Here is a 25,606-nt window from a genome sequence, read left to right as displayed (position 1 = left end):
ACGACGTCAATTAACGACCTCGCCACTATTATCGTCACTATTACTGATTATCGTCCTGCTCAATCTGTGTGCGCAGGGATTTGTGCGTTTGACAGGACAGTACGGGGCCGAGCTGCGACAGTTGGAACGCAGGAGATAATGGGACCCAATGAGAGTCTGGCCGGAGATAATGGGATCCAATGGCATGGCGGTGTAGCAGATTGTCACATTCAATCAAATGAAGGAGAATCGACAACACTCTCACAACAGACTAAAATCACCACCTACTGACACAACAGACCAAAAGCACCGCCTACTGACAGCAATCTCACAACAGACTAAAAGCTTTTTTGGTTGCCAAGCAGTCATGCTGGTAGCTATGCAAGGAAAACAAACTTTACTATTGTCCTAAGTTCTGCATGCACATAAAAAAGATAAAAGGTATATCTTAGTGAAGATAGACATATTTATATCTGCCAGTGGTTATAATTTGTAGCCAACATTTTCCCATACCAATATTTCATTCCATGTGCTGTATATTTCAATACTGTGACAGAAATACAATCCAGTGTAGTACACAAAATTCTTCAGAAATCTGGTAAAATGTAAATGTAATTAAGAAACAGGCTACTTACATACATATAAAGGAAATGGCCAAATTGGCAACAGTGAGGATTATAGAAATCTCAATCTGTTTCCTGCCATGACCAGCCAATCACATTTGAGAAAAAACGAGGCAGCGCGCTTGACGTTTGTTTCCTGCCTGGCTCGTCTCCGGAGATCTCTGGGCTGCGCTGAGCCTCTGTGAATCTTGTGGACGGGATTAGGAATGCCAGGATAATGCGGCTTTGCGTAGGGCAGCAGAGGGCTAATGCCGACTGGAGCTTCAGGACCAGATCTGCTCTGCCTTGCAGATTTAGAGAGTGATTTTAAAACGTGCTTCATCTAAGTTTATGTTGATAAGCGTTTGTCTAACGTCTCTATGGTAGGCCTATGTATCAGTAGCTCAATCCAAACAAAATTATTTTCATATATCACCTAGCCAATTCATGATGCCAATTCAACTACATTATATGAACATTCTTATTTTCTGGGTCCTGTTAAACCGCTCAACCACAGAAGCTTTCACATCATTGCCTGTGGCAAAATGTGTTCTGTTGTGTTGGTTCGTCAGCACTTTTGGAAACCCTAGCTTCTGTACCTTTATCAGTTTGTAGTTTTTTGGGACAGCGGCCTTGTACAAGAATGTCTGGGAAGGCCCAAGTCACTGCAGTACCACTCTTGTTCTTTAGAAGACAAATCCAAGCAAATTTTGACAATATATGTACACATGTTAACAAATATATTTTATCATTATGTTCAAATAAACTTGACAAATCGCCCTGCCAATGCGAGTCAGTGTTACTCACAAAAACTGTGTGATTTTTCTTTTTAATACAATGCTCAGAATTAACATCAATATACGAGTGGAATTTTTATTTTGCTGTAAAATGAATGGAGCCCAATGGGGAATTTTTTTTAGCAGAATATAGATTTCAGCAGAGGGCGCTATTATTTCCGCTGGAGTTGAGAACTGAAGCGGGCATAAATCACAAGAATCAGGATGAAAAACTTGTGCATGTGACAGACTTGTAATTTCAAAATAAAATAACTTGAGTTATAGTTTCTCGATTGTTGAGACACTTTCCCTTGAAATATAGATTTTTTCTCAAACGTATATATACAAAAACCAAAATGCTTAAGTGGTTTTTGCAAAACTAAAAAAAACAAAACACCCAACAAGACATGGTGCCTCCAAATCATAAACACAAGTCAAAAACTGAAGATACTTTATTATTAGAAATTATAAGCACTGTTGTGTGAAATAAAAGACTATTGTCAATAAATGTATACATTGTGTTTTTGAATGGTCAGTGTTGTACTGTCGATGTACATACAGTATCATGTTGTACACTGGGCAGCAGAAATGATAAAAACAACTTTATAATTTTTAAAAAAGAGGAGAAAAAGAAGAGTTTGAAAAACTGCTGTCTGTGACAAAAACTGTCAAAGTAAAACACTAAAGAAAGAATAAATAAATCTGGGTTCCATCTCTGCTCCTGCTGTGATCAATGTTTTTCCCCAACTACTCAACGGAATGATGCAGCCTCCCTGGGGACAAGTATAATCTAACATGGCCACCATTGAGAGAGAGAGAGAGAGAGAGAGAGTGAGTGTGTGTATGTGTGTGTGTGTGTGCTCAACTGATAATTTAAGTTTCTCATATTTAATATATATATTAAATATATTTTTAGAAAAGAAACACAAAATAACCGCCAAGTCTAGACCTTTATTTTTTTTTGCTAAAACACGAGTACATGAATTTAGTGAATGTAGACTGGATGTTAACTACCAGATTAATGTTAACTACCACTTTAACTATAAATAATTCACTTATACATTAACAAAGCATTCACAATTGTGTTATTTTGTTAGTTAACGACATTAACAAACGTTTATGTTCAAGTTCCGCCGAATGGCATATCATCACAAATGAAACTATACATTAAACTATACATTACACTATCTAAATGGATGATTAGTTACCTAGTAGACTGTGAACCACAAGCACAGCAGGATAACCATAGAGAGAGTAGTCTCAATAGTATTGACAAATGCATGTAACTGGATCCACAAATTATCTCAACTTGTATTGCATGAATTGCCATTTAAATGAATATAATTAACCCAGTTTCAAATTAAAAATTGGTTTGTAAAGTGTAGAATCAGAATTTCTGGATTAAGTGACATGCGTGGGCATGTGTACACTTGAATTTGACATTATGGCATACAAATTACAAAAGCACATTTATCCAGGCATATCAGAATAAAATCTCAAAAGCAGCTTGGGGCATTGACAAGCAGAACATTTCTGTATTGGAAATTGACAAATCACTGGAAATGGTAAAGTATTAGTATTTATCACTTGCCATGGTATCATGTGCTTATTCATTCTTAGGAGTGAACTGATTCCAAAACACGCTGTATGTAACTTCTATGGAATCATTGCAGCAACTCTAGAAGGAACAGTTTGACACAACACCTGATTTTACAAATTGAATTTATTCAATAACAAAGTAATCCTAATTTGTGAAATACCCCCCCGATCAGCTGGCTAGCATCCTCAAATTACAGTGGAATTCGTCAGATTCAGATAGCTAGCTGGCTATGAACAAAATTGAGTAATTCCGTGTGTGCTATCCATTTGAGCAGGTGAAAGGGACCATGGAGAAAAACTGGCCAATTGTGACCCTTTTGGCTTCCCATACACCACAACCACGGAAGAACACGACAGTAGCTGGCTTACTTCCCTTCAGGAACACAGAAAAAGTAGCATGCCACATTTGTGGATGGATAGCTACTTGTGTGTAGATTGTCAATTTCACATTTGAGACTTGGTTATTGCAAAAAATACACATGGATATTGGACACACATTTTTGCTCTTCATATACAAAATATGAGGTCTTTGAGCAAAGGGGAAAATACGTATTCACAAATATGTATGCATTTCTATAAATCAGCGCAGAATCATTTAAATCGCAATTTATAAGATACTTGAGATATTTATTTGTAGATAGTAAAACACATTTGTGAGGCGTCTTATTTGTGGATCATGTTACACACATTTAACATGTAAAATAGACTCACCTCTCTCCAAAGATAATGGTCAAGTGTTTAACACCAAAACAATTTTTCATACTTTTCAAAAGGATGTGTGTGATTTTGTAATTCCCACCTTTTGTTTTCAATGACATAAAAAAAATTCTAAATGTATCTTGTGTCCTTGTTCATGCTTGCCAAGGTCTCTGTAAGTTAGTTATTAATAAAGATCTAAATAGTTTGTATCTTATAGGTTCCATTAAACTAACTAAAATGCACTATTAACAAACTTCACTTGTTTTACAAGATATTGTGTGGGAATAATTAATTTGTTGAATGGTCATTCAAACTTTAAGTCTACCAGTCATCTGAACATGCAATGATTACCTTTTAAAATGTTTTATACAATACATAGATTCTCCTTGATATTGTCACTGACACAAAAAGAGAATAAAATGGAAATGAGTCACACATATTAGTCAACTGTAGACATGCCTTTCCAAAAGTTAACGAACATGTCACCTATCATAATAACCCCATTCCCAAAAGGTTTGTATCTCAGAGGCTGTACAAAGCTGTTGGCGACCTCACGATCTAGCTTGCATTTCAGAATCCCAATGCAATGCCAAATACTGAAAAAGTTTTAAATGGGCCTTGCTGTTCTACCTAGGTATCCTGACAAGAAAATTGACAAAATCAATCCCTCTGGTTGATTATTTATCCCCATGCAAAGAGGCACATTGATTGCCTTTGGACTAGGAGAATTATATTCATTAAATAATTACATTGCTAATCGAAGTTAAGGATGTAGCTAAAACTGTAGGACCAACTGATATTCTTTGCCTACATTAAATGCAACATGCATGGGATGTCATTTATTTTTGTTCTTCTGCAAAGATAATTGATTTTGAAGAGATTCATGATAGCAATCTCTTCCTATCAGATTAGGTCTTCAAAGATGGTAGCAAGAATGAGCTGCCAGCATGCAACAATACAGCAGAAGCTAACATGGAACTAAATGGCAATAACTGTGAGTAACATGAAGTAAATAAATTAAGTATATTTATAATGTAATGCAGGTAGACATTTATGGTAGTCACTACCTACCAGCTAATTAACTAGATCTAACTATAAGTTAGGTAGTTAATGTTTGCGAGCGAAGTTGTTTTGTGAGATTTAAACAACCGGCATTCTGCATTGCATTTCATCTATAATTCTGTATTTGAGTTTTTCAAAACATCAGCTTTTTTCACATCTTTCTATACATTCAATGTGAAAAATGCAAAAGAGTTACTGAGCTGAATTAAAGCAAGTTTTTCTTTGTTAAAGGGTCTAAGTATTACTCCATTTAGATAATTACTATTAAGGATAAATACAATAAAAGCATTGCTGATTTCAGCAAAATGTAATGAGATGATGGAGGAAAGAGGGGCCTTTCACAGCTGCGGTTCCCCTGATCACCCATGAGAAGGGAGTCTGTCATATCCTGCCTGGAGGCCACTCAAGAGACTGCTCGGTACCTGTAAACCCAGACCAGCCTTCATATTGTGCGAGTACGCCCTGGATTTTAGCACCACTTGTACAATGAGTTCCTGGCATCCCACCGTGTGGAAGCATGTGTGTGTCCTTCACAGCAACGCGATCTGGAAGCTTCTCCCTCACACAAAGCCCGGCTTCATTGATGAGCGGCAACACTTCGAACAGCCCTTGGTCCCAGAGGATTGAAGGCACCTGTAGGGAGAATCTCATGTCACATGCAATGTAAACGGTAAATGGCATTTAGCGACTGCATCCAAAGCGTTGTACAATTGATGCTTCTCCATTCTCATTTACTCAGTCATACATACACTCACACACCAACGGCGATTGGCTGCCATGCAAGGAACCAACCAGCTCCTCAGGAACAATTGGGGGACACTTTGACAAAGGCGGGATCAAACCGGCAACCCTCTGACTGCCAGAATGCTCTTAACGCCTGAGCCTGAGCGTCATAGAAACCCTCAGGTCACACATTGCTCCACAGTACCATTCCATCACACAGTTTCTTAGTCGCAGACTTAAGGTCTTCAACTCGTGTTTTTACATGAGAGTGCCCTCCCAGAAAGGCTTACTTCAGGTGGAAGATATGGGAGCAGGGCATGGCCTGCAACTGCTGGTTCTTCTCCCCTATGGACTCCCCACACAATGCACAGTATAGCTCCAGCTCCTCCACACACTGAAGGAACTTCACCACCTGCTCCCGCAGCTCCTCGTGTTTCTCCTGAATCCGGAAGATTCTCTCGCTCAGACAGTGTACGTTTAGGGAGATGAGCTGCCAAAAAGGAAGTAGAACTCAGTGTACTATAATACACTGAGCATAATCTGCCACACTGTACTATACAATAATTCACCCAACACAGATATAGAGTATTACACTACCATCAGGAAAGCATGCTTAGCACCAGAAGCAAATATCGAAACAGCACACTATTGATAACACTACTTCCTAGAGTTGCCAAGCCTGACGTCCAGCAATGTCAGGTTTGTCCAGTATTACAGCATTGCCTGTCTGTCTGGCACCAACAATCATTCTAAGGTCGAAATCACTTAGATCACATTTTTCCCCATTCTGATGGTTGATGTGAAAATTAACTGAAGCTCTTGACCCGTATCTGCATGATTTTATGCATTGCACTGCTGCCACACGATTAGCTGATTAGAAAATCGCATGAATAAGTAGGTGTACAGGTGTTCCTAATAAAGTGCTGATTGAGTCTATGTGATTAAATAATAGCTAGCTTGTTGTATCTATGCCAGCAGCCAGCAGCTTGCATTATTTATTTCGGGGTGCACCACAATCAGTACAATTGTCTGGATAATTTTGTGATGTCGGCCGGTTGTCGTTTGACTTTTTTAGTGGCCGCAGAACAGGTCAAGTGCTAACTACAAATCTTGTTGGTTGCGCACGCATGTTGGCTAGAACTTTATAGAGGCAAAATAAAATGTTGACATTTTAATACAAATGCACATTTGTTAATACATTTGTGTAATACTAACACAAGGGTTATTAAAACATAATAATAATAACCCACTTGAATTTCACGTCTCTGGGAAATCGGTCATCCAGCAGAGGGCAATATTACACTTTCACTGGGGTCGTGATGAGAACTCTCATTCGGTTTAGTGAGCCCATCTTTCGGGTCCGTTCATTCAAAAGATTTGTTCGTTAGGCTCACTCGGTTCGAACGCGCATGGTTCTCATATGTTCTTCAGTTCCTCCCCCGTTCGCAGCGAAAACAAGGACGTCCGTCAGTGGTTAATTCAGAATATCACCGAGCCCAGTTTGATTTATAATTTCTTCTGTTAACATTAATTTAGTATATCGTGGTAAACCGCAACCAAAGTTTAATGGGCTATTTATCCGTGTTGTAGACAGCATTCGTTGACAGCACCTCTTATAGCCTAGCCTATTCATCCAAGGAAAATAAAACGAACTACCATACTAACAGCATAGCTACCGACAGGTAACTAACTCCAATTGTATCCTTACAGTACAGTAACAATACAATGTTTATGACTGGATGAATGTTCTTCAAGAAACTGTAGGCGGACCAAGTAACGGCAGCAACTGTCAGCAACACACGATGACAAAGGACCTAGGCGAAATTATGGGCCATTTCATAATAGTAATCCTCATACGGTAAATCATAACACAAACGCGACAAAACAACAGGGAAATTGTTAGCCTATAGAACAAACTGCATAGACCACAACAACTTAAGTCATCAGACTCTGAATTTGTGAAAAGCTACAGTTCAAAGCTATGCGATTAAAAGCCATGAGATGTCACTTCAGAGGGCATACACTTGTCTGCTACAATAAATTAGATTATGTTTCAGGTGATCACAAACGGTTCGTGTACAATTTAAACAAACCTAAATGTTGTCTGATGTTACAATAGTAAAGTGTGGGCGGGACGTTTGTAACTGCATAAATCGCAATAATTTCCATGACAAAAACGAAACCAGCAAACAATTACGAATGCCGTTTATTTTTTGTTTATTGGTGATGGTTTCGCATTTTGTCTCGCATTTCCCCATTCTGTGAAAAAGAGTCAGAAAGGGCCACTTACAAGATAATCAATATTTAAAGTTGTTTATCTGAGTTGTGTATAAATTGAAACAAAACATAACCATGATTGAGAGAGTTCTGTGTTTAATGCACGCTTCCTCCACATCAAATTCCCTATACCGAGTATGTTGGTACTTTATTTACTTCCTGAAACAGAAATTTTAGCTCTAATAATGCAAGATCCTCATGCTGCCCCCTTACATACAGCCTCAAACTCACATAGTGCAATGTCATACATCAGCAAATTGCACAGCATTTATGGCATAGCACAGATTAACATTTACATTGCAGTAAGAAACTAGTATTATTCCACTATCCTCCTGTCCATTTCCGGAATGTTCCAGTTACATTTTTATCTGATCATTCTCTGTGCAGTGCTGACCCATAACTGCTTTGGTACATTTCACAGACCTTGTTTCCAGTCCCCCCTGCGACCTCTTGTGCCCTCTGCAGAGAGTCCAGGGCCTAGGACAAAGAATGATTTTTGTCACAAGCAGCATCAGCATGTACAAGTCCAGAATTATTAGCACCCTTGATAAATGCGCACGAACTACAGTTGTACGCAGTAAATACAGTTATTGACATAAACTCTGGTAATAGTTTATGGGCCAAAAGGAAGAAAAAGTTTGCACCATGGCATAATGAGAGACAGATGAGGGCTCTCAAAAGACATTACAGTTACACATATTTCTTCTACCGTGGAAAGACATTTTTACAATCTACAAGCATGCCCTCGCAGCTGCCAGATTCTCATACTTTTCTACATTAAGAGAGAACAATGAAGGCAATCCAGATATCTGTTCAACATGGTCACCATGCTAAGAGCTGTGCTTTAAAGGTCCCACATTGTGGATTATAAAGGAGTTGAGGTGCTATAGAAACACTGTGAAAGTACCAAAATGCAGTCCCAAAATAAATCCACCCAATCCGTATGAAGAAAATGTGCATTCACATGAGCCGTTTGAACTTTTTACAACTCCTGAAAGCAGGCGGTGATTTGTCTGTGCTGAAAAATAGCCTATAGCCCACCCACAGGGTGCTGAGCTTTAGGTACATTCTCAGCAGTTTGCCTGAATGAGTTTGCATGGGGTGGAGATATGCCCTTTATCTTGTTTAAGCATGCTAGCCATCTGAGCAGGTGAAAGGGACTACAGAGGAAAAACGTGATCCTTTCGGCATTCCATCCACAAGGACCACAGAAGAACATGACAGCCACCTAGTGGTAGCTGGCTTACTTGCTTTTGGGGACACAGAAAAAGTAGCTTGCCACATCAATAGCTAATTTGTGTGTGGATTGCAGGCAGGAATTGTGGCAGGAAAGTCTCAAAATAAAAGATAAAATAAAAAAGGAAACTCACAAACTCCTGCCACTGAATGCATGCGTGTCACTTGATCCAGAAATGCAGATTCTACACTTCACAAACCAATTTTACACTTGAGACTGGGTTATTGAAAAAGGATATTGGACATTTTGCTCTTCATACACCAAAGTATGAGATATTTGTATTCACAAATATGTCAGCATTTGTAGAAATCAGTGCACATTCATTTAAATGAAAATGTATAAGACACAAGATATTTGTGTGTGGATCGTAAAACACATGTGTGATGTCTCTTATTTGTGGATCATGTTACACACATTTGTCAATAATATTGAGACTAATCTCTCTCCATACAGCTATGGCCATAGATCTTCTGTTCACTGCACATCTGTTTTGAGTGCTATGCTTGCAATTTACATCATGCCAACACTGCATCATAATAAACAGTTGGTATTTTTGGTGTCTTTGGGGGATGCAAGCAACCTTATACAAGTTGCTTTTCCTCCATGTTCCACAGTAAAATATAGCACTATGGTTCTCAGAATCTCTTGAGAATGTTTGTCTTTAGGGAAGGGAGCATGCTCACTAATGGATCGATTGAGCCTGCGAGTATGTTCATACAATATAAAGTGGCTTGTGATCATGTGACCTTATCAAGTTCCTTCTGCTGGAGCCAGCACTTCCCCACTCCCAGGTAGATGGACGCCTGGCCAAGGCGATTTCCGATCTCAGTCATGATGCACATCGACGACTCATAGCGTGGGAATGCTTTCTGGACAAGACAAAAGAGGGAACATATCAAACTAGAGAAAATGACCATTCTTTAACTTCAAGACAAGAGTGCTCTCTGGTGGCTGAATATGAATATGTATTTCTGCATCTTTGATTTTGGATGAGATGAGAAAAAAGTTGGGTAATTACAGTAGGGCCACAATGTTGATGGGAAGTGGCCACTGGACACTATTTACAGGGTCAGCAGTTACCAAAAGTCACTCATCTCTGTTCTAGTCTGTGTTAATGCATTTATGCTATTTTATTTGCCACTCTTAGGGTATTTTTGCATTGCCCAGCTCTCCAATATAAAACAGATTTTTCAATGTGAAAATGTTCAATGTCATGACACAAGAGGACTACATTACATTAATGGTCAGTTATTATCACCAGCATTATAAGACCAGACTCGAAATAGAACGTAGAATACATGTGAGATACATAGCCTACTTCCTTGATTCCATTTTTCATAAAAATATGAAGCATATGACTGATGTTTATACACCGGGAAAAAATCTAAAGGGTTGTCTTGCTCACTTAAATAAATTACCAGGGAGCATTGACAGCAATGTGCAGGTTCTAGCTTTTGCCAGCTCTGACTGGTTTACAGTAGCCTGAAGAAATACTGTAGCACAATCTACCATTGGTCTAAAGAAATGCTTGGTGCATTATAGAAACGTATACAATACAGAAACTTGAACTAGCCTGCCAACGAGAACAGTTAATATCAATGAGCCTTAAAGACACTAAAACAGCCTGTTCTTAAAAGCTCATGAGAGAATGGACATGTAAAACTCGACAGAGATTGTCTTCTTATGGATATCAAGACCTAAAATAAAACACTTGAAAGGTGTACAATGTGGGACCATTAAGGGCTGCACTGTACATACAGAGGCATACATACTATAAGCCTACACTCACTGTATTTTAATACATGACATGCATTTTCATCATTTCCAGCTAAATAAATTTTACCAGTACCGTACTTCAACGTCATTCCTACAGCGGTGGATATCAGCAAAATTGTGAAGACACAGTGCCTGGAGAGGACGGTCTCCATGCTGCATAGCAATCTTCATGGACTCCTGGAGAATATGGGCAAAATTGTTTAGTTTCCACTGGCCCGAGCCATCTGATTTTACTGATTAGCAGCTAGAAGAGATCTTTTTGGAAAGTGTAATTTTTATTTTAGAGTTAAACATAAAAAAAAAAAAAAACACATCTGGGCTCTAAGAGGCAAATTAATTGCATTAACAACTGCATGAAGGCTATAATTCTAATATCTGCAAGTCTGCTCATCCTCTTCTAAGCATGTCTCTGTTCACAAAGATGTATTGCAGTTCCACAGAGGCACACTGGATGTTTGGCTTAACGTGATTAAAAGCAGATATACAGTGGGAGCAATGATTATTTGATCCCTTGCTGATTTTGTAGGTTTGCCCACTTACAAAGAATGGAACTGTAGAATTTTAATCATAGGTACATTTTAACATTGAGAGACAGAATATCACAAAAGAATCCACAATGGCAACATCATATGAATTTAAAAATATAATCATATTTTCACATGAAATAAGTATTTGATCCATAGAACAATCGGACTTAATACTTGGTGGAGAAACCTTTGTTGGCAAGCACAGAGGTCAGACGTTTGTTGTAGTTTTTCACCAGGTTTGCACAGATCTTGGGAGGGATTTTGGTCCACTCCTCTTTGCAGATCCTCTCCAAATCCTGAAGGTTCCGAGGCTGTCGCTTGGCAACTCGAAGCTTCAGCTCCCTCCACAGATTTTCGATGGGATTTAGGTCTGGAGACAGGCTAGGCCACTCCAGGACCTTAATATGCTTCTTTTTGAGCCACTCCTTTGTTGCCTTGGCCGTATGTTTTGGGTCATTGTCATGTTGGAAGACCCATCCACGACCCATTTTCAGTGCTTTCACTGAGGGAAGGAGGTTGTCGCCCAAAATTTCCTGGTACATGGCCCCATTCATCCTCCCCTCGATATGGTGAAGTCGTCCTGTCCGCTTAGCTGAGAAACACCCCCAAAGCCTAAGGTTTCCACCTCCATGCTTCACAGTGGGGATGGTGTTCTTGGGGTTGTACTCAGCATTTCTCTTCCTCCAAACACGGCGAGTCGAGTTGATGCCAAATAGCTCTATTTTGGTCTCATCTGACCACATCACCTTCTCCCAAGCCTCCTCTGGATCATCCAGGTGTTCTTTGGCAAACTTCAGACGGGCCTGAAGGATTTTAATCCTTCACGGTGTAGTGTGTTACTGATGGTTCTCTTTGTGACTGTGGTCCCAACTGCCTTCAGGTCATTAACAAGCTCCTCCTGTGTAGTACTGTCGTGTCTAGGAAACGACAGAGTCCAAATCTTCAATTTGTCGAAAAACATCTTCGCGAGGGAAAAGACGACACCAGGCAGCAAGATCTTCAGGAAAATCAGACTTTATTAGCACACGTGCATAAAGCCGGATCAGCTCTCCAGAACTGAACCCCGACTGGCATTTGTACACCCATTTTATACACAGTTACTCCACCTACAACTCCTCCTCAAACCGCATTCTGGCAAATCACCCACACTTTTCTTATCGTAACTCCTCCCAACGCTCCTCCCACAACGTCATTGTGGCAAATTGCCAACGGTCCTTATGCTCTGCCAACTCTGTACAAAGTTCAGGGCATTCTGCCAACTACGTGTCCTCACTTCACCCCGCACCTGCTCTTGGCAAACTACCAGACCTCAGAAAGTTCTGGATGCCCTCCCTCTAACACGTCATCCATACACGTCACTCTGTATCTTTCGCTTTTATAAGACGAACTAAGCAGCAGGAATCATTGAAAATATACAGACAAACTAAACATTTCATTAATATTCACTTCTAATATACTTTTCTAATATACAGACATACTAAACATTTGATTAATTATTCTCTTCTAAGGGAATAAATGTACGTAGCATTCTTTGCTCTCATTTCAACAGTTTTCACTGTGGTTTCTTGCGTTTTCATAAGCTCAGCTATAATTAATGTTCTAGGTCAAATAGATACACTCCTGGCATAAAACACCGAGAGTCCTGGAGAAATCAGCTGTACAGTCATATCTCGTTCTGCCCGTGTCCTTGACAGTTTGGTCTACACAGTTCAAGACGGGGCCCCCCCCCTGCTAGCTGGCTGGGCTCACTGTGTAATCCTAGCACAATTTAGCAGTTAATCAGTTTGAAACTATACAGGGTACATATCATACTTTAATACAGATATATTGATAAACTTTTAGCACACATCGTCGAGAGTTTTGGAGGAACCAGCCTGCTCACTAAGGTGGAGTCTGATTTTGACTTGTGATTGGTTATCATGCTTTTAGGAGGGAGATCTTTCGTTCTGTGAATTTTCCCCTACATTCCCCCCTTTCGGGGTCAAAACCTATGGCCCCGAATATCTCCCTTGGCCAATGCACCATACTAAGTTGGGTTCCTGCATATCCCCTGCTGCTATAGCAGCATCCAATTGCCTCAGACTCAATATAACAGCGTTTCCATGGTTCCTCCAACACTCTCTGCACAAGTGCAACCCGCGTAATTTGACTGGCCATAGCCGTATCACAGCTGTATGTATTATCCTAAGTGACTCAACTATTAAAATTATCACACACTTCTTTTAATTTTGTTAACATGTTGATTCGTAGCACGAGGAATTGCCATAGTCCATGTAACAGGTGGGCTCCTGGATCCAACCAGTGGATGTGGTCTGCACGTCCCTCCACTGGTGAGCTGGCTTGATCTTCCAACCAGTGGATGTGGTCTGCACGTCCCTCCACTGGTGAGCCGGCTTGCAATTCTCGTACTGGGTCCGCTGGGGCACTGTTGGTGCTTCTGGCACTCCCAGCTGTAAGCTGGAATAAAATGACCCTAAAAAACCAAAACCAAAATAACAACATACAACCCAGAAAAAACACTAGGCATGGAAATAAAGAACCATGAGACGCAGCTCAGGAAAAAACACAAACCAAAATACAAATACCGGGGACAACGTCCCTCACCCACAAGCTCACACGAGCAAGAAAATAAAAAGAGACAAAGAAGGCGTCTGGTTCTATGTGTTACTCCTCTACTTACTACGTTAGTTCACCAAGTTTACTTTTATTTTTACTTTGATTATCTACTCCAATTAGAATCAGATAAATACCAGCTATCATAAATACTACCCCTACCAGAATCATCAAAATTGCGCTGACTCTGCTGCCCTTTCCACTGATTGGTTTGCCCACCATTCCCTGGCCCTCCCTTCATTTGGTTCCCACCCATTTGTAGTTCCCCCCCTTGTATATTACCTTGCATGGCCACTGGGTGAGGGATGCCGGAGAAGTAGTAGACCACCGCTGGCGGGGCGCCATCGGGCTGCTCCATGGTTCAGGTGTGGGGGGTGCTTTTGTTCTTTGGCTTCCAGCTCCTTCAGCTGCACAGTAGTTTTCTTTGAATGTCTTTTGCTTGATCTTCCAGCTTTTTTCCATCTTTTCGCTGTCTCTCTTCAGCATGCGCCACATGATCCACAAACTCCCTGTGTGTCATGGTGTTCAGTCCCACCACCTCATCGAGGCGGCACCGCACTCCTGGTGACATCCCCTCCCGTATGGCTTTACGGCATTATGGGATCTGTTTGTGCGTCCCTTTCGGTTATCAGCCTCCACCTGCGCAGCACGTACATTGTCAAATGGCCCACTGTCCACTGCTGTAGGTTTGCATCTGGGCTCTGACAACGCCAGCCTGCTCGAATATGTCCAGCATTGTTTCCATCCCCACAACCTTCCCCAGGAGAGCCTTCAGGCCCCCCACAGCCAAGATTCGGCCGCTCATCTCCTTCTCCAGCACCCTGAACCAGTGGCTCACTCCATTCTGTAACTCAGGGAGATTTGTTATTACATGTTGCATGCCCTGAGTGGACCAGGGAATGTATCGAGGTACAGCAGCCCTAATTAATAATGGCCCTACTATTTTGGGGAGTTCCTCCTTATCGCGAAACCGTATGGGTTTCTGTGTTGTTCTTGTTTTATTTAAAAAAATTATAGTTCTGTATCACCCAGCTAAGTCCCTCTGCACCTGCTTTGACCCCCCTTCTCCACACTCCTCCTTCCCAAGGCCACACGTCATATGGAGGCGGAGTCGCCTCTTCGCTTCAGTTTCTACCCGCCGCCATTACGCTCTCCTTCTCCTCCACATATTTCTCTTATCAAACGGCCATTTTGCCACCATTTTCTTAGTTCTTTTTTTGTTTCCACTTATCGGAGATAGTTTCTATCTCCTGTATACATTTAAGATACACCCCCGCTATTATCTCAATCGCAGTTTTCTTTCCCTTTTTCATTTTCATATACTGCACGTAATACTTTTATATTATTATTATTTATTTATATTTTTTCCGCCTATTATTATCTATATTATTATGTCTTTAACCTTTATTTTCCCTATTATTATCTATATTATTATATATTTTATCTTTATTTTTCCGCCAGAGCCTGTATTTTCTCCCGTTAATACTTTTATTCACTCTTTGCGTTTCTTATCTCACACATACATAAATAACGATTTTTACCTCCGTTGTCTCAATACAACGTTATATCCGCACACGCACAAGCATTCTAAGCCTCAGCACAGCGTTATTTTTACCTTTGTTGCCTCAATACAACATTATATTCGCACAAGCCTTCGAAGCATCAGCACAGCGTAACAGTATTTTCTCTTACATCACAGCAATTTTTCTCTTACATCACACCTTGAGGTAACTACCTAGATATAGCTTGCAGGATCCCCTTTTTGGGTTTCTTTCCTTCCAAGTCTCTGGCACCTCTTATCACATAACAACTTAAAACCGTTAGCAGCAACAATATAACTTCAGTCCGCAGTATCAATATACTTTTTAGACTTAATACAAGTTCTGCTAAAAAAACATCCTCCAACACAATTAATAAATTCCCACACCATTTACTCACAGTTCACCTCGCGCATGTTTCCTGAAAAGTTTGCTACGTTTGTCCCCTTAATTTAGTTGCCGGGTTAATTATACGAGAGAATGTTGCCTCCGGCGTCCGGGAGAGGAGATCAGAGTCCTTGAATACTTTCATTCCCTGATAAGCTGCAGCTGCAGCCTATCAAAAAGTACTCTCCACCCTGGTCTCCAGTCGCCGGGAGCTCTTTCTCTTTCGTATCCCGGACGAGCCCCCAAATGTCGTGTCTAGGAAACGACAGAGTCCAAATCTTCAATTTGTCGAAAAACATCTTCGCGAGGGAAAAGACGACACCAGGCAGCAAGATCTTCAGGAAAATCAGACTTTATTAGCACACGTGCATAAAGCCGGATCAGCTCTCCAGAACTGAACCCCGACTGGCATTTGTACACCCATTTTATACACAGTTACTCCACCTACAACTCCTCCTCAAACCGCATTCTGGCAAATCACCCACACTTTTCTTATCGTAACTCCTCCCAACGCTCCTCCCACAACGTCATTGTGGCAAATTGCCAACGGTCCTTATGCTCTGCCAACTCTGTACAAAGTTCAGGGCATTCTGCCAACTACGTGTCCTCACTTCACCCCGCACCTGCTCTTGGCAAACTACCAGACCTCAGAAAGTTCTGGATGCCCTCCCTCTAACACGTCATCCATACACGTCACTCTGTATCTTTCGCTTTTATAAGACGAACTAAGCAGCAGGAATCATTGAAAATATACAGACAAACTAAACATTTCATTAATATTCACTTCTAATATACTTTTCTAATATACAGACATACTAAACATTTGATTAATTATTCTCTTCTAAGGGAATAAATGTACGTAGCATTCTTTGCTCTCATTTCAACAGTTTTCACTGTGGTTTCTTGCGTTTTCATAAGCTCAGCTATAATTAATGTTCTAGGTCAAATAGATACACTCCTGGCATAAAACACCGAGAGTCCTGGAGAAATCAGCTGTACAGTCATATCTCGTTCTGCCCGTGTCCTTGACAGTTTGGTCTACACAGTTCAAGACGGGGCCCCCCCCCTGCTAGCTGGCTGGGCTCACTGTGTAATCCTAGCACAATTTAGCAGTTAATCAGTTTGAAACTATACAGGGTACATATCATACTTTAATACAGATATATTGATAAACTTTTAGCACACATCGTCGAGAGTTTTGGAGGAACCAGCCTGCTCACTAAGGTGGAGTCTGATTTTGACTTGTGATTGGTTATCATGCTTTTAGGAGGGAGATCTTTCGTTCTGTGAATTTTCCCCTACAGTACTGGGCTGATCCCTGACCTTTCTCATGATCATTGATATCCCATGAGGCGAGATCTTGCGTGGAGCCCCAGACCGATTTTCTAATAATTGCTCCAACAGTTGTTAACATCTCACCAAGCTGCTTGCTTATTTTCTTGTAGCCCATCCCAGCCTTGTGCAGGTCTACAATTCTGTCCCTGATGCCCTTAGACAGCTCCTTTGTCTTGGCCATGGTGGAAACGTTGGAATCTGATTGATTGTGTGGACAGGTGTCTTTTATACAGCTACATAACGATGTAACGAGTTGACACAGGTGTTTTGGGTAATGAGTTGAGATTAGGAGTGCTTCTTAATGGAAAACTAACTGGTCTGTGGGAGCCAGAATTATTGCTGATTGGTAGGGGATCAAATACTTATTTCATGCAAAAATACGATAATAAATTTATAAAATTCATATGATGTTGTTATTGTAGATTATTTTGTGATATTCTGTCTCTCAATGTTAAAATGTACCTATGATTAAAATTCTACACAGTTCCATTGTTTGTAAGTGGGCAAACCTACAAAATCAGCAAGGGATCAAATAATTATTGCTCCCACTGTAAGTTGAAGTCCCAGGGATTCCTGTGGGACTCTTCCCACAATACCCTGCTCAGATAAGGTCCCTCCTACTACTACTCTTTGTGTTCTATCCTGCAACCAGTTCTGAACCCATGGCTCCTGTAATTTCTACCGTCCTCACTTTGATAATGAGTTTCTCACACGGTACCTTATCAAATGCTTTTTGATGCAGTATCTTATCAAATGCTTTTTTGGTTAAAATGACTATTCACAAAGAGAGATCTAGAATTTGCAATGTAAGGCGTGAATAAACCAGACACAGACAAACTCATGGTCAGACCTGCTACCTGCGGGTCTCTCCTTGCAGTAAACCGCAGGTAGCGTATGCATTTAGAATGGTGATTAGACTGAAGTGGACTACCTGCCAAACTTTGGAAGGATTATACAAATTGAATCACCACCTAGCATCCAATCAGAATCGAGTATTCACCCAGACCATGGTGTAAGTGAAAATAACATCCTTGTTCTGCAATGGCCATCTCTATCTCCAGACTTATATCCCATGAAAAGCCTGTGCTCTAAACTGAAGGGGTCCAAAACCCCTCCAGATGTGTTCTCTAACCTTATCACAAATGATCACAAAAGACTTGTTTTGCTGCAATCGTTGCCAGGGGTGTTTGCACAAAGTATTAAACCAGGGGTGCCAATAATACATACATACGTACATACATACATACATACATACATACAGTGGGCTCCAGAATTATTGGCACCCCTGACTGGCAATGCACAAAAATACATATATAATTATCGAGATAAACTAAAAATTTCTGTGAAAAATGCTGTATTTTATTCATTTCCGAAAGCAAACACACTGATTCTGTGACAAGCAAATTGAAAGGTTTAATTTCAGGTCTCGTCTGACCACAGCACCGACATTCACTCATAATTTTAATGACCAAATGAGACCAACTGAGACCAAAGTGAACGTTTTGGTCAGATACAGCTTTGGCATTTTGCTATTGAAACAGAGATGCATAAAAGGAGAGGCAGCTCATACCCACAGTGAAATGTGGTGGTTCAATTATGTTTTTGGGTTTTAATTCCCGAGGTCCAGGGGTACTGGTTAAGATCAATGGTATAATGGATGCCACCAAGTATCAGGCATTGTTTGCTGACAATCTGGTTGCCTCTGCCATCAGACTTGACTGGAGTTGAACTTTCCAGTAAGACAATGACCAAAAGCATATCTCAAAAGCAAAATCAACGTTCCGCAAAGGCCACCTCAGGTGCCGGTTGGTTCCAGAATTATTGGCACCTTTGATAATTATGCACAAAAATACTGTAATCTTACAAATAATGCCACTTTTGACAAAAACTCCCCCCCCCCCCCCCCAACATATGTAAAGTAGTGTGCTTTATTAATGATTCAATGGAATCAACCAAAGTGTTACATTTTTCAATTTCCCCAAAAAACAGGTTTCACAATTATTGGCTCTGGTTTAATACTTTGTACAACCACCCCTGGGAAAGATGACAGCATCTTTTGATGACTGAGTCTTTTCCTATAAAAAAGAAAGTATTCAGACCCCTTCACCTTTTGCACACTTTATTGTGTGATTTAATTTTAAATTTATAAAATTGCAATAATCCATAATGACAACGTGAAAACAGGTTTAGACATTTTTGCAAATGTATTACAGATCAAAAACAGAAATCTCTCATTTATATAAGTATTCAGACCCTTAATTCAGTCCTTTGTAGAAGTCCCTTTGGCAGCAATTACAGCTTCAAGTCTCCTTGGGTAAGTCTCTACAAGCTTTGCAAACCTGGATTTGGGAAGTTTATCCCATTCTTCCTGGCAGATCCTCTCAAGCTCCGTCGGATGAGAATGACTTTGAACTGCCATCTTCAGGTTAGGTTTAAATCTGGACTTTGGCTGGGCCACTCAAGGACAGTCAGAGACTTGGCCCAAAGCCACTCCAGCATTGTCTTGGTTGTATGCTTCAGGTCATTGTCCTGCTGACAGGTGAACCGTCGGCCCAGTCTGAGGTCGCGTGCACTCAGGAGTAGATTTTCATCTAGGACTGCTCTGTATTTGGCTGCATTCATCCTTCCCTCAATTCTGACCAGTCACCCTGTCCCTGCTGCTGAGAAGCACCCCCATAGCATGTTGCTGCCACCACCATGCTTCACTGTAGGGATGGTATTAGCCAGGTGATGAGCAGTGCCTGGTGTTCGCCAAATATAGTGTTCTGCACAAAGAGTTTCATTTTTGTCTCATCAGAAGAGACCTTTTCCCTCATGCTTTCAGACTCCATTAGGCTGCCATATGCCTTTTACTCAAGAGTAGCTTCTGTCTACCCAGTCTACAATGAAGGCCTGATTGATAATGTGTTGCTGAGATGGTCATTCTATCTCTGCAGAGGACTTCCGAGGCTCTGTTAGAGTGACCATTGGGTTCTTGATCACCTCCCTGACCAAGGCCCTTCTTGCCCAGTTACACAGTTTGGCCAGACGGCCAACTCTAGGAAGAGTCCTGGTGGTTCCAAACTTCTTCCATTTGACAATTATTGAGGCCACTGTGCTCCTGGGAACACTGTCGGGGAAGTGAAGTTTAAAGGTGAAATATGGTTAATTTTGAAATCCAGCAATTTTAACAATCAGCACTCTTGTTTAACGTCCGGCACTCTGAATACCGAACACAAGTGCATCAACTGTTAAAACCCTTTACTTATCCAACATGTAATATAAATTCAATCAATTTAATTTGTTATTTATCACCAAAAGATATCAATTATCAAATAAAGTGCCAAATTTGTTGAAAAGCAGTGAAACCTGTTGAATCAACATGTATCAAAAAGTACAACTCACAATTAAGAGCTTTAAGACACACAACGCTCAATGTCTAAATCTAAAAAAGAGGGTCCACTACTTTAAACAAAGAAGTACCAGACATGGACTGTCACAAAAGAAAAGAAGGAAATAAATGCCAATTCCCAGCATGTGTCTCCCAAAACAGTCCCACAAAAGTCCAAAGACCAGAAGGCAGCTGTATCTTCCTGAAATCACTGATGAAAAAATGAGAAAATTGCCAGAGCATCTATAAGAAAGAATCCTCTGTCCACACCAACAGCAGATATCAACCCCCAAAAATGTCTACTATCTTGACTCCCTGAAAGTGCCAGTGCAAAAAAGCCAACCAAGTCAAGGAAGGCCCACATTATATGTGCTTGAAAAAAAGGGGGGGGGCCTTGCCCTCAGAGGGGCACAGCTGAAAAATGTAAGGTATGGGAGAGGCCAAACTGTCTTAGCTGAAACTGCCAATCTTCATAATAAAGTTCCCTCATGTTGTTTGAAGCAGGACCAAGCAGTATGATATTGTCATCAAAAGATTCATGATTTTAGTCTAATTACAGTGTATCAAGATTTTCGATCAATGATTTCAGTTAGATGTCTTCACTTAAAATCAAGTTCCTTTGAGCATGTGGAATGTTGAGCAGCGCTGTCGGGGGTGTTAATGATTACTTTACTACTTTATGCATGTTGGAAAAGCTTATGTCAATAACTATTCTTTTTTTAGTTTACAACACTTTTTATCAAGGATGCCAATAATTCTGGAGCCCATTGTACATCAGCTAAAATCACTGTAGTGTTGTAAATCCTACCTGCAACAATCACATAGCGTCCATCAGGCTCAGCGATCTTAGAGGATTTGAATGAAATCAATATTTCACCGTTTTTTTATTGCCGAAGTGGGCACCAGTTATTGGCACCAGTTTATACTGTACACTAAGAAATAATCCAGTCATTGACCTAAGCCTTGTTTTCTAACGTGTGAAGTAGTGTACTGTATTAATGATTCAAGAGAATCAACCAAAGTCTTAAATGGTTCAAATAATAAATATAGTGTGCGCCAGAATTATTGCTACCCCTGACAGGCACTGCACAAAAAACACTTATAAACAATATATTTGAGACAAACTCAAAACTTCCAACCGTGAAAAATACTGTACCTTAAAAATGTTTCAATGGAACCAACAAAAAAACATTCAGTGAATAAAAATAGATTTCACGAAAATCAAGGTTCCACAATTATTGGCACCCCTGTTTTAGTACTTGGTGCAGTGACCTTTGGCAAGGATTTCCAGTAATGCTGGACAAAGTTAAAGAACACATTTGGAGGGATTTTCGATCATTTCTCTATGCAGATCCTGTTTGCGCATATCAACTGCCCTCTTCAGTTCAGCCCACAGGTTTTCGATTGGATTGAGATCCGGTGTCTGAGATGGCCATTGCAGAACATCGAAATGTTGTCACGGAACCATTTCTGAGTGGATTTTGAGGTATGCTTAGGGAAATTGTCTTGCTGGAAAGTCCACCTACAGCCAAGTCTCAGCCTTGTGGTAGAGGCAAAGAGATTGTCAGGCAAAATTGCCTGATACTCAGTGGAATCTATTATATCATTGATGTTAACTGAGTTAGTTGTTAATTGAGTGCCCCTCGAACCTCTGGAATTAAAACAGCCCCAAAACATCAGTGACCCAGCACAATATTTCATCATGCATATCTTTTCTGCATCTCTATGCATAAATATGCAGTATCTACTGTATATCTCTAGTGGCAGCATGGTGCTTTAGGTTGGTTTGATACCGTGGACCCTTGATGACTTAAAGCCATTTAGCCGACAAATGTGTTACATAATGTATAATTTACATCTGAATCTAATCCCATCCAGCAATTCACATTGAGACCCTTTCAAATGCAAAGAGGGTTTAGTATCAATGACAATTTTATTTTACATTAAGATTTTTGTCCCAAACATTTCAATTAAGGGGCATTGTTTTGTAATAGCCTGGTGAAACCAAAATGTAGCCAATAAAAATACCCTTTAATAAAAGCTGAGAATCTGCACTTTTACCACATGCAAATTGTTTGATTACAAAGGAGGTATTTTATTAATTATGAGGCAAGTTTGGGCTCATATCATGGAGTTTTTGTCCTGGAAAATAATCAACCAACTGTAACCCCTGCATGAAGTGTAAATCTCTACCCACCATCATACTGATACTAATGACAATACAATAGTAACACTGCATAAAACAATCTGTATCATAGGCCAAATCAGAAGGTCTAGGGTTGCAGGAGCTAATAAGCACACATACACCTTTTCATGAGAAGGTTTCTGTATTACAAAACTAGAAGGAATTATTTTACACATTTACATATGAACATAGAAAATAATTATTGCCACCACTGGTTTAGTACTTGATGCATCCACCTCTGGCAAGGATAACAGCATGGAGTCCTTTCCTGCAATGCTTCACAAGATTAAGAAACACAGGAGGATTTTGGACCATTCCTCTATGTCCTTGCAAGATCCTTCACAGCCCTCTATAGTTTTGATTGGATTGAGGTCCAGCGTAGATTTTTTTGTCACGTATTCATTTCTGTGTGGATTTTGAGGTAAGATTTGGGTCATTGTCTTACTGGAAAATTCACATACAGCCAAGTCTCAGCTATGTGGCAGACGCAACCAGATAGTCAGCCAAAACAGCCTGAAACAAGGAGGAATCCATTAAACCAATGATCTTAACCAGTGTCCCTGGACCACTGGAATTAAAATATCCCCAAAACATCACCGCCCCAAAACCATACATCACCATGGGTATGAAAGTGTCTCTCTTTTTATGCTGCTCTGATGCCAAACATGTTGATTTGTGTATTTTTAACATTCTATTTGTTTTCATCTGACCACAGCACCTTTGTTCAATTAATAATTGAAATGACCAATGTCAGGGGTGCCATTAATTCTGCAGCCCACTGCATATCCACACACGCACAGTATATCTCATACTTAACCCATGAGTAATTTAACCTGTACCTCACAACATTCCATGGCATCTGGTAGGCGCTCCAGCTTCCTGTACGCTACGGCCATGTGGTACTGGCTCATAGCACGGTACTTCAGGCTCCAGCCCTTGCCATAGTCATTCACAAGCTCTGCTGCTTTACAGGGGAAGAACAGGGCCTTCTCGTAGTCCTACAAGGACAGAAGTGAGCACACATTAGGGTCAGTTCTACAACATTCTCCAGGACCTATGAAAACATATTTTATCCTATTTTGTACAAGTTCTATAAAGGTGTCAATATCTCAAAAAGTATTGACTGGGCACACATGGTTGAAGACTTTAGATTAAAGAAGAGGCTTGTACCATTCAGATATATGAGGCTAAACAAATGTATGTAAGAGCATGTGCATACAGTGTACAAAAAATACAAATAAATTACAAAACGCCTTATGTTTTCATAGTTTAGCACTGAATATCTCAATTTGTAAGTCAAGGACCAACCCAGAACTACTTCATATTTATGAACAAACGTCAACTTGATGTCAACTTGTCTACAAAATTTGGTAAAGATATCGACAGGCATTCAAGTTCCACATACAGTCTGGCCCATAAATATTGGGACATCGACACAATTCTCATCTTTTTGGCTCTATACACCACCACAATGGATTTGAAATGAAACGAAGATGTGCTTTAACTGCAGACTTTAAGCTTTAAAGGGTATTTACATCCAAATCAGGTGAACGGTGTAGGAATTACAACAGTTTGTATATGTGCCTCCCACTTTTTAAGGGACCAAAAGTAATGGGACAAACTAACAATCATAAATCAAACTTTAACTTTTTAATACTTGGTTGCAAATCCTTTGCAGCCTGAAGTCTGGAACGCATAGACATCACCAGACGCTGGGTTTCATCCCTGGTGATGCTCTGCCAGGCCTCTACTGCAACTGTCTTCAGTTCCTGCTTGTTCTTGGGGCATTTTCCCTTCAGTTTTGTCTTCAGCAAGTGAAATGCATGTTCAATCGGATTCAGGTCAGGTGATTGACTTGGCCATTGCATAACATTCCACTTCGTTGCTTTCCCAGTATGCTTCAGGTCATTGTCCATCTGCACTGTGAAGCGCCGTCCAATGAGTTCTGAAGCATTTGGCTGAATGTGAGCAGATAATATTGCCCGAAACACTTCAGAATTCATCCTGCTGCTTTTGTCAGCAGTCACATCATCAATAAATACAAGGGAACCAGTTCCATTGGCAGCCATACATGCCCACGCCATGACACTACCACCACCATGCTTCACTGATGAGGTGGTATGTTTTGGATCATGAGCAGTTCCTTTCCTTCTCCATACTCTTCTCTTCCCATCATTCTGGTACAAGTTGATCTTTGTCTCATCTGTCCATAGGATGTTCTTCCAGAACTGTAAAGGCTTTTTAGATGTTGTTTGGCAAACTCTAATCTGGTATTCCTGTTTTTGAGGGTTAGGGTTACCAATGGTTTACATCTTGTGGTGAACCCTCTGTATTCACTCTGGTGAAGTCTTCTCTTGATTGTTGACTTTGACACACATACACCTACCTCCTGGAGAGTGTTCTTGATCTGGCCAACTGTTGTGAAGTGGTTTTTCTTCACCAGGAAAATAATTATTCTGTCATCCACCACAGTTGTTTTCCGTGGTCTTCCGGGTCTTTTGGTGTTGCTGAGCTCACCGGTGCGTTCTTTCTTTTTAAGAATGTTCCAAACAGTTGATTTGGCCACACTTAATGTTTTTGCTATCTCTCTGATGGGTTTGTTTTGATTTTTCAGCCTAATGATGGCTTGCTTCACTGATAGTGACAGCTCTTTGGATCTCATATTGAGAGTTGACAGCAACAGATTCCAAATGCAAATAGCACACTTGAAATGAACTCTAGACCTTTTATCTGCTCCTTGTAAATGAGATAATGAGGGAATAACACACACCTGGCCATGGAACAGCTGAGCAGCCAATTGTCCCATTACTTTTGGTCCCTTAAAAAGTGGGAGGCGCATATAGAAACTGTTGTAATTCCTACACCGTTCACCTGATTTGGATGTAAATACCCTCAAATTAAAGCTGAAAGTCTGCAGTTAA

General features: G+C 40.5%; 1 protein-coding gene across 1 annotated transcript in view; it reads right to left on the bottom strand.

Annotated features, from left to right (window-relative positions):
• Positions 1-2,461: 2,461 nt before the first annotated feature.
• The window catches only part of rapsn (receptor-associated protein of the synapse, 43kD), a 34,865-nt gene continuing 11,720 nt past the window's right edge, over positions 2,462-25,606 (bottom strand). The window contains exons 3-8 of the mRNA XM_061246544.1: positions 23,525-23,683; positions 10,809-10,907; positions 9,701-9,823; positions 8,141-8,194; positions 5,731-5,930; positions 2,462-5,350 (exon numbers count right to left, since the gene is read on the bottom strand). Of these exons, the coding sequence (XP_061102528.1) occupies positions 5,278-5,350; positions 5,731-5,930; positions 8,141-8,194; positions 9,701-9,823; positions 10,809-10,907; positions 23,525-23,683 (708 nt within the window). The 3' untranslated portion in view covers positions 2,462-5,277. The remainder of the gene's footprint in view (positions 5,351-5,730; positions 5,931-8,140; positions 8,195-9,700; positions 9,824-10,808; positions 10,908-23,524; positions 23,684-25,606) is intronic.

Source organism: Conger conger, chromosome 6 (assembly GCF_963514075.1).
Source record: "Conger conger chromosome 6, fConCon1.1, whole genome shotgun sequence".
In the NCBI taxonomy this organism is placed as follows: Eukaryota; Metazoa; Chordata; class Actinopteri; order Anguilliformes; family Congridae; genus Conger; species Conger conger.
This window is presented reverse-complemented; position numbering and strand designations above follow the sequence as displayed.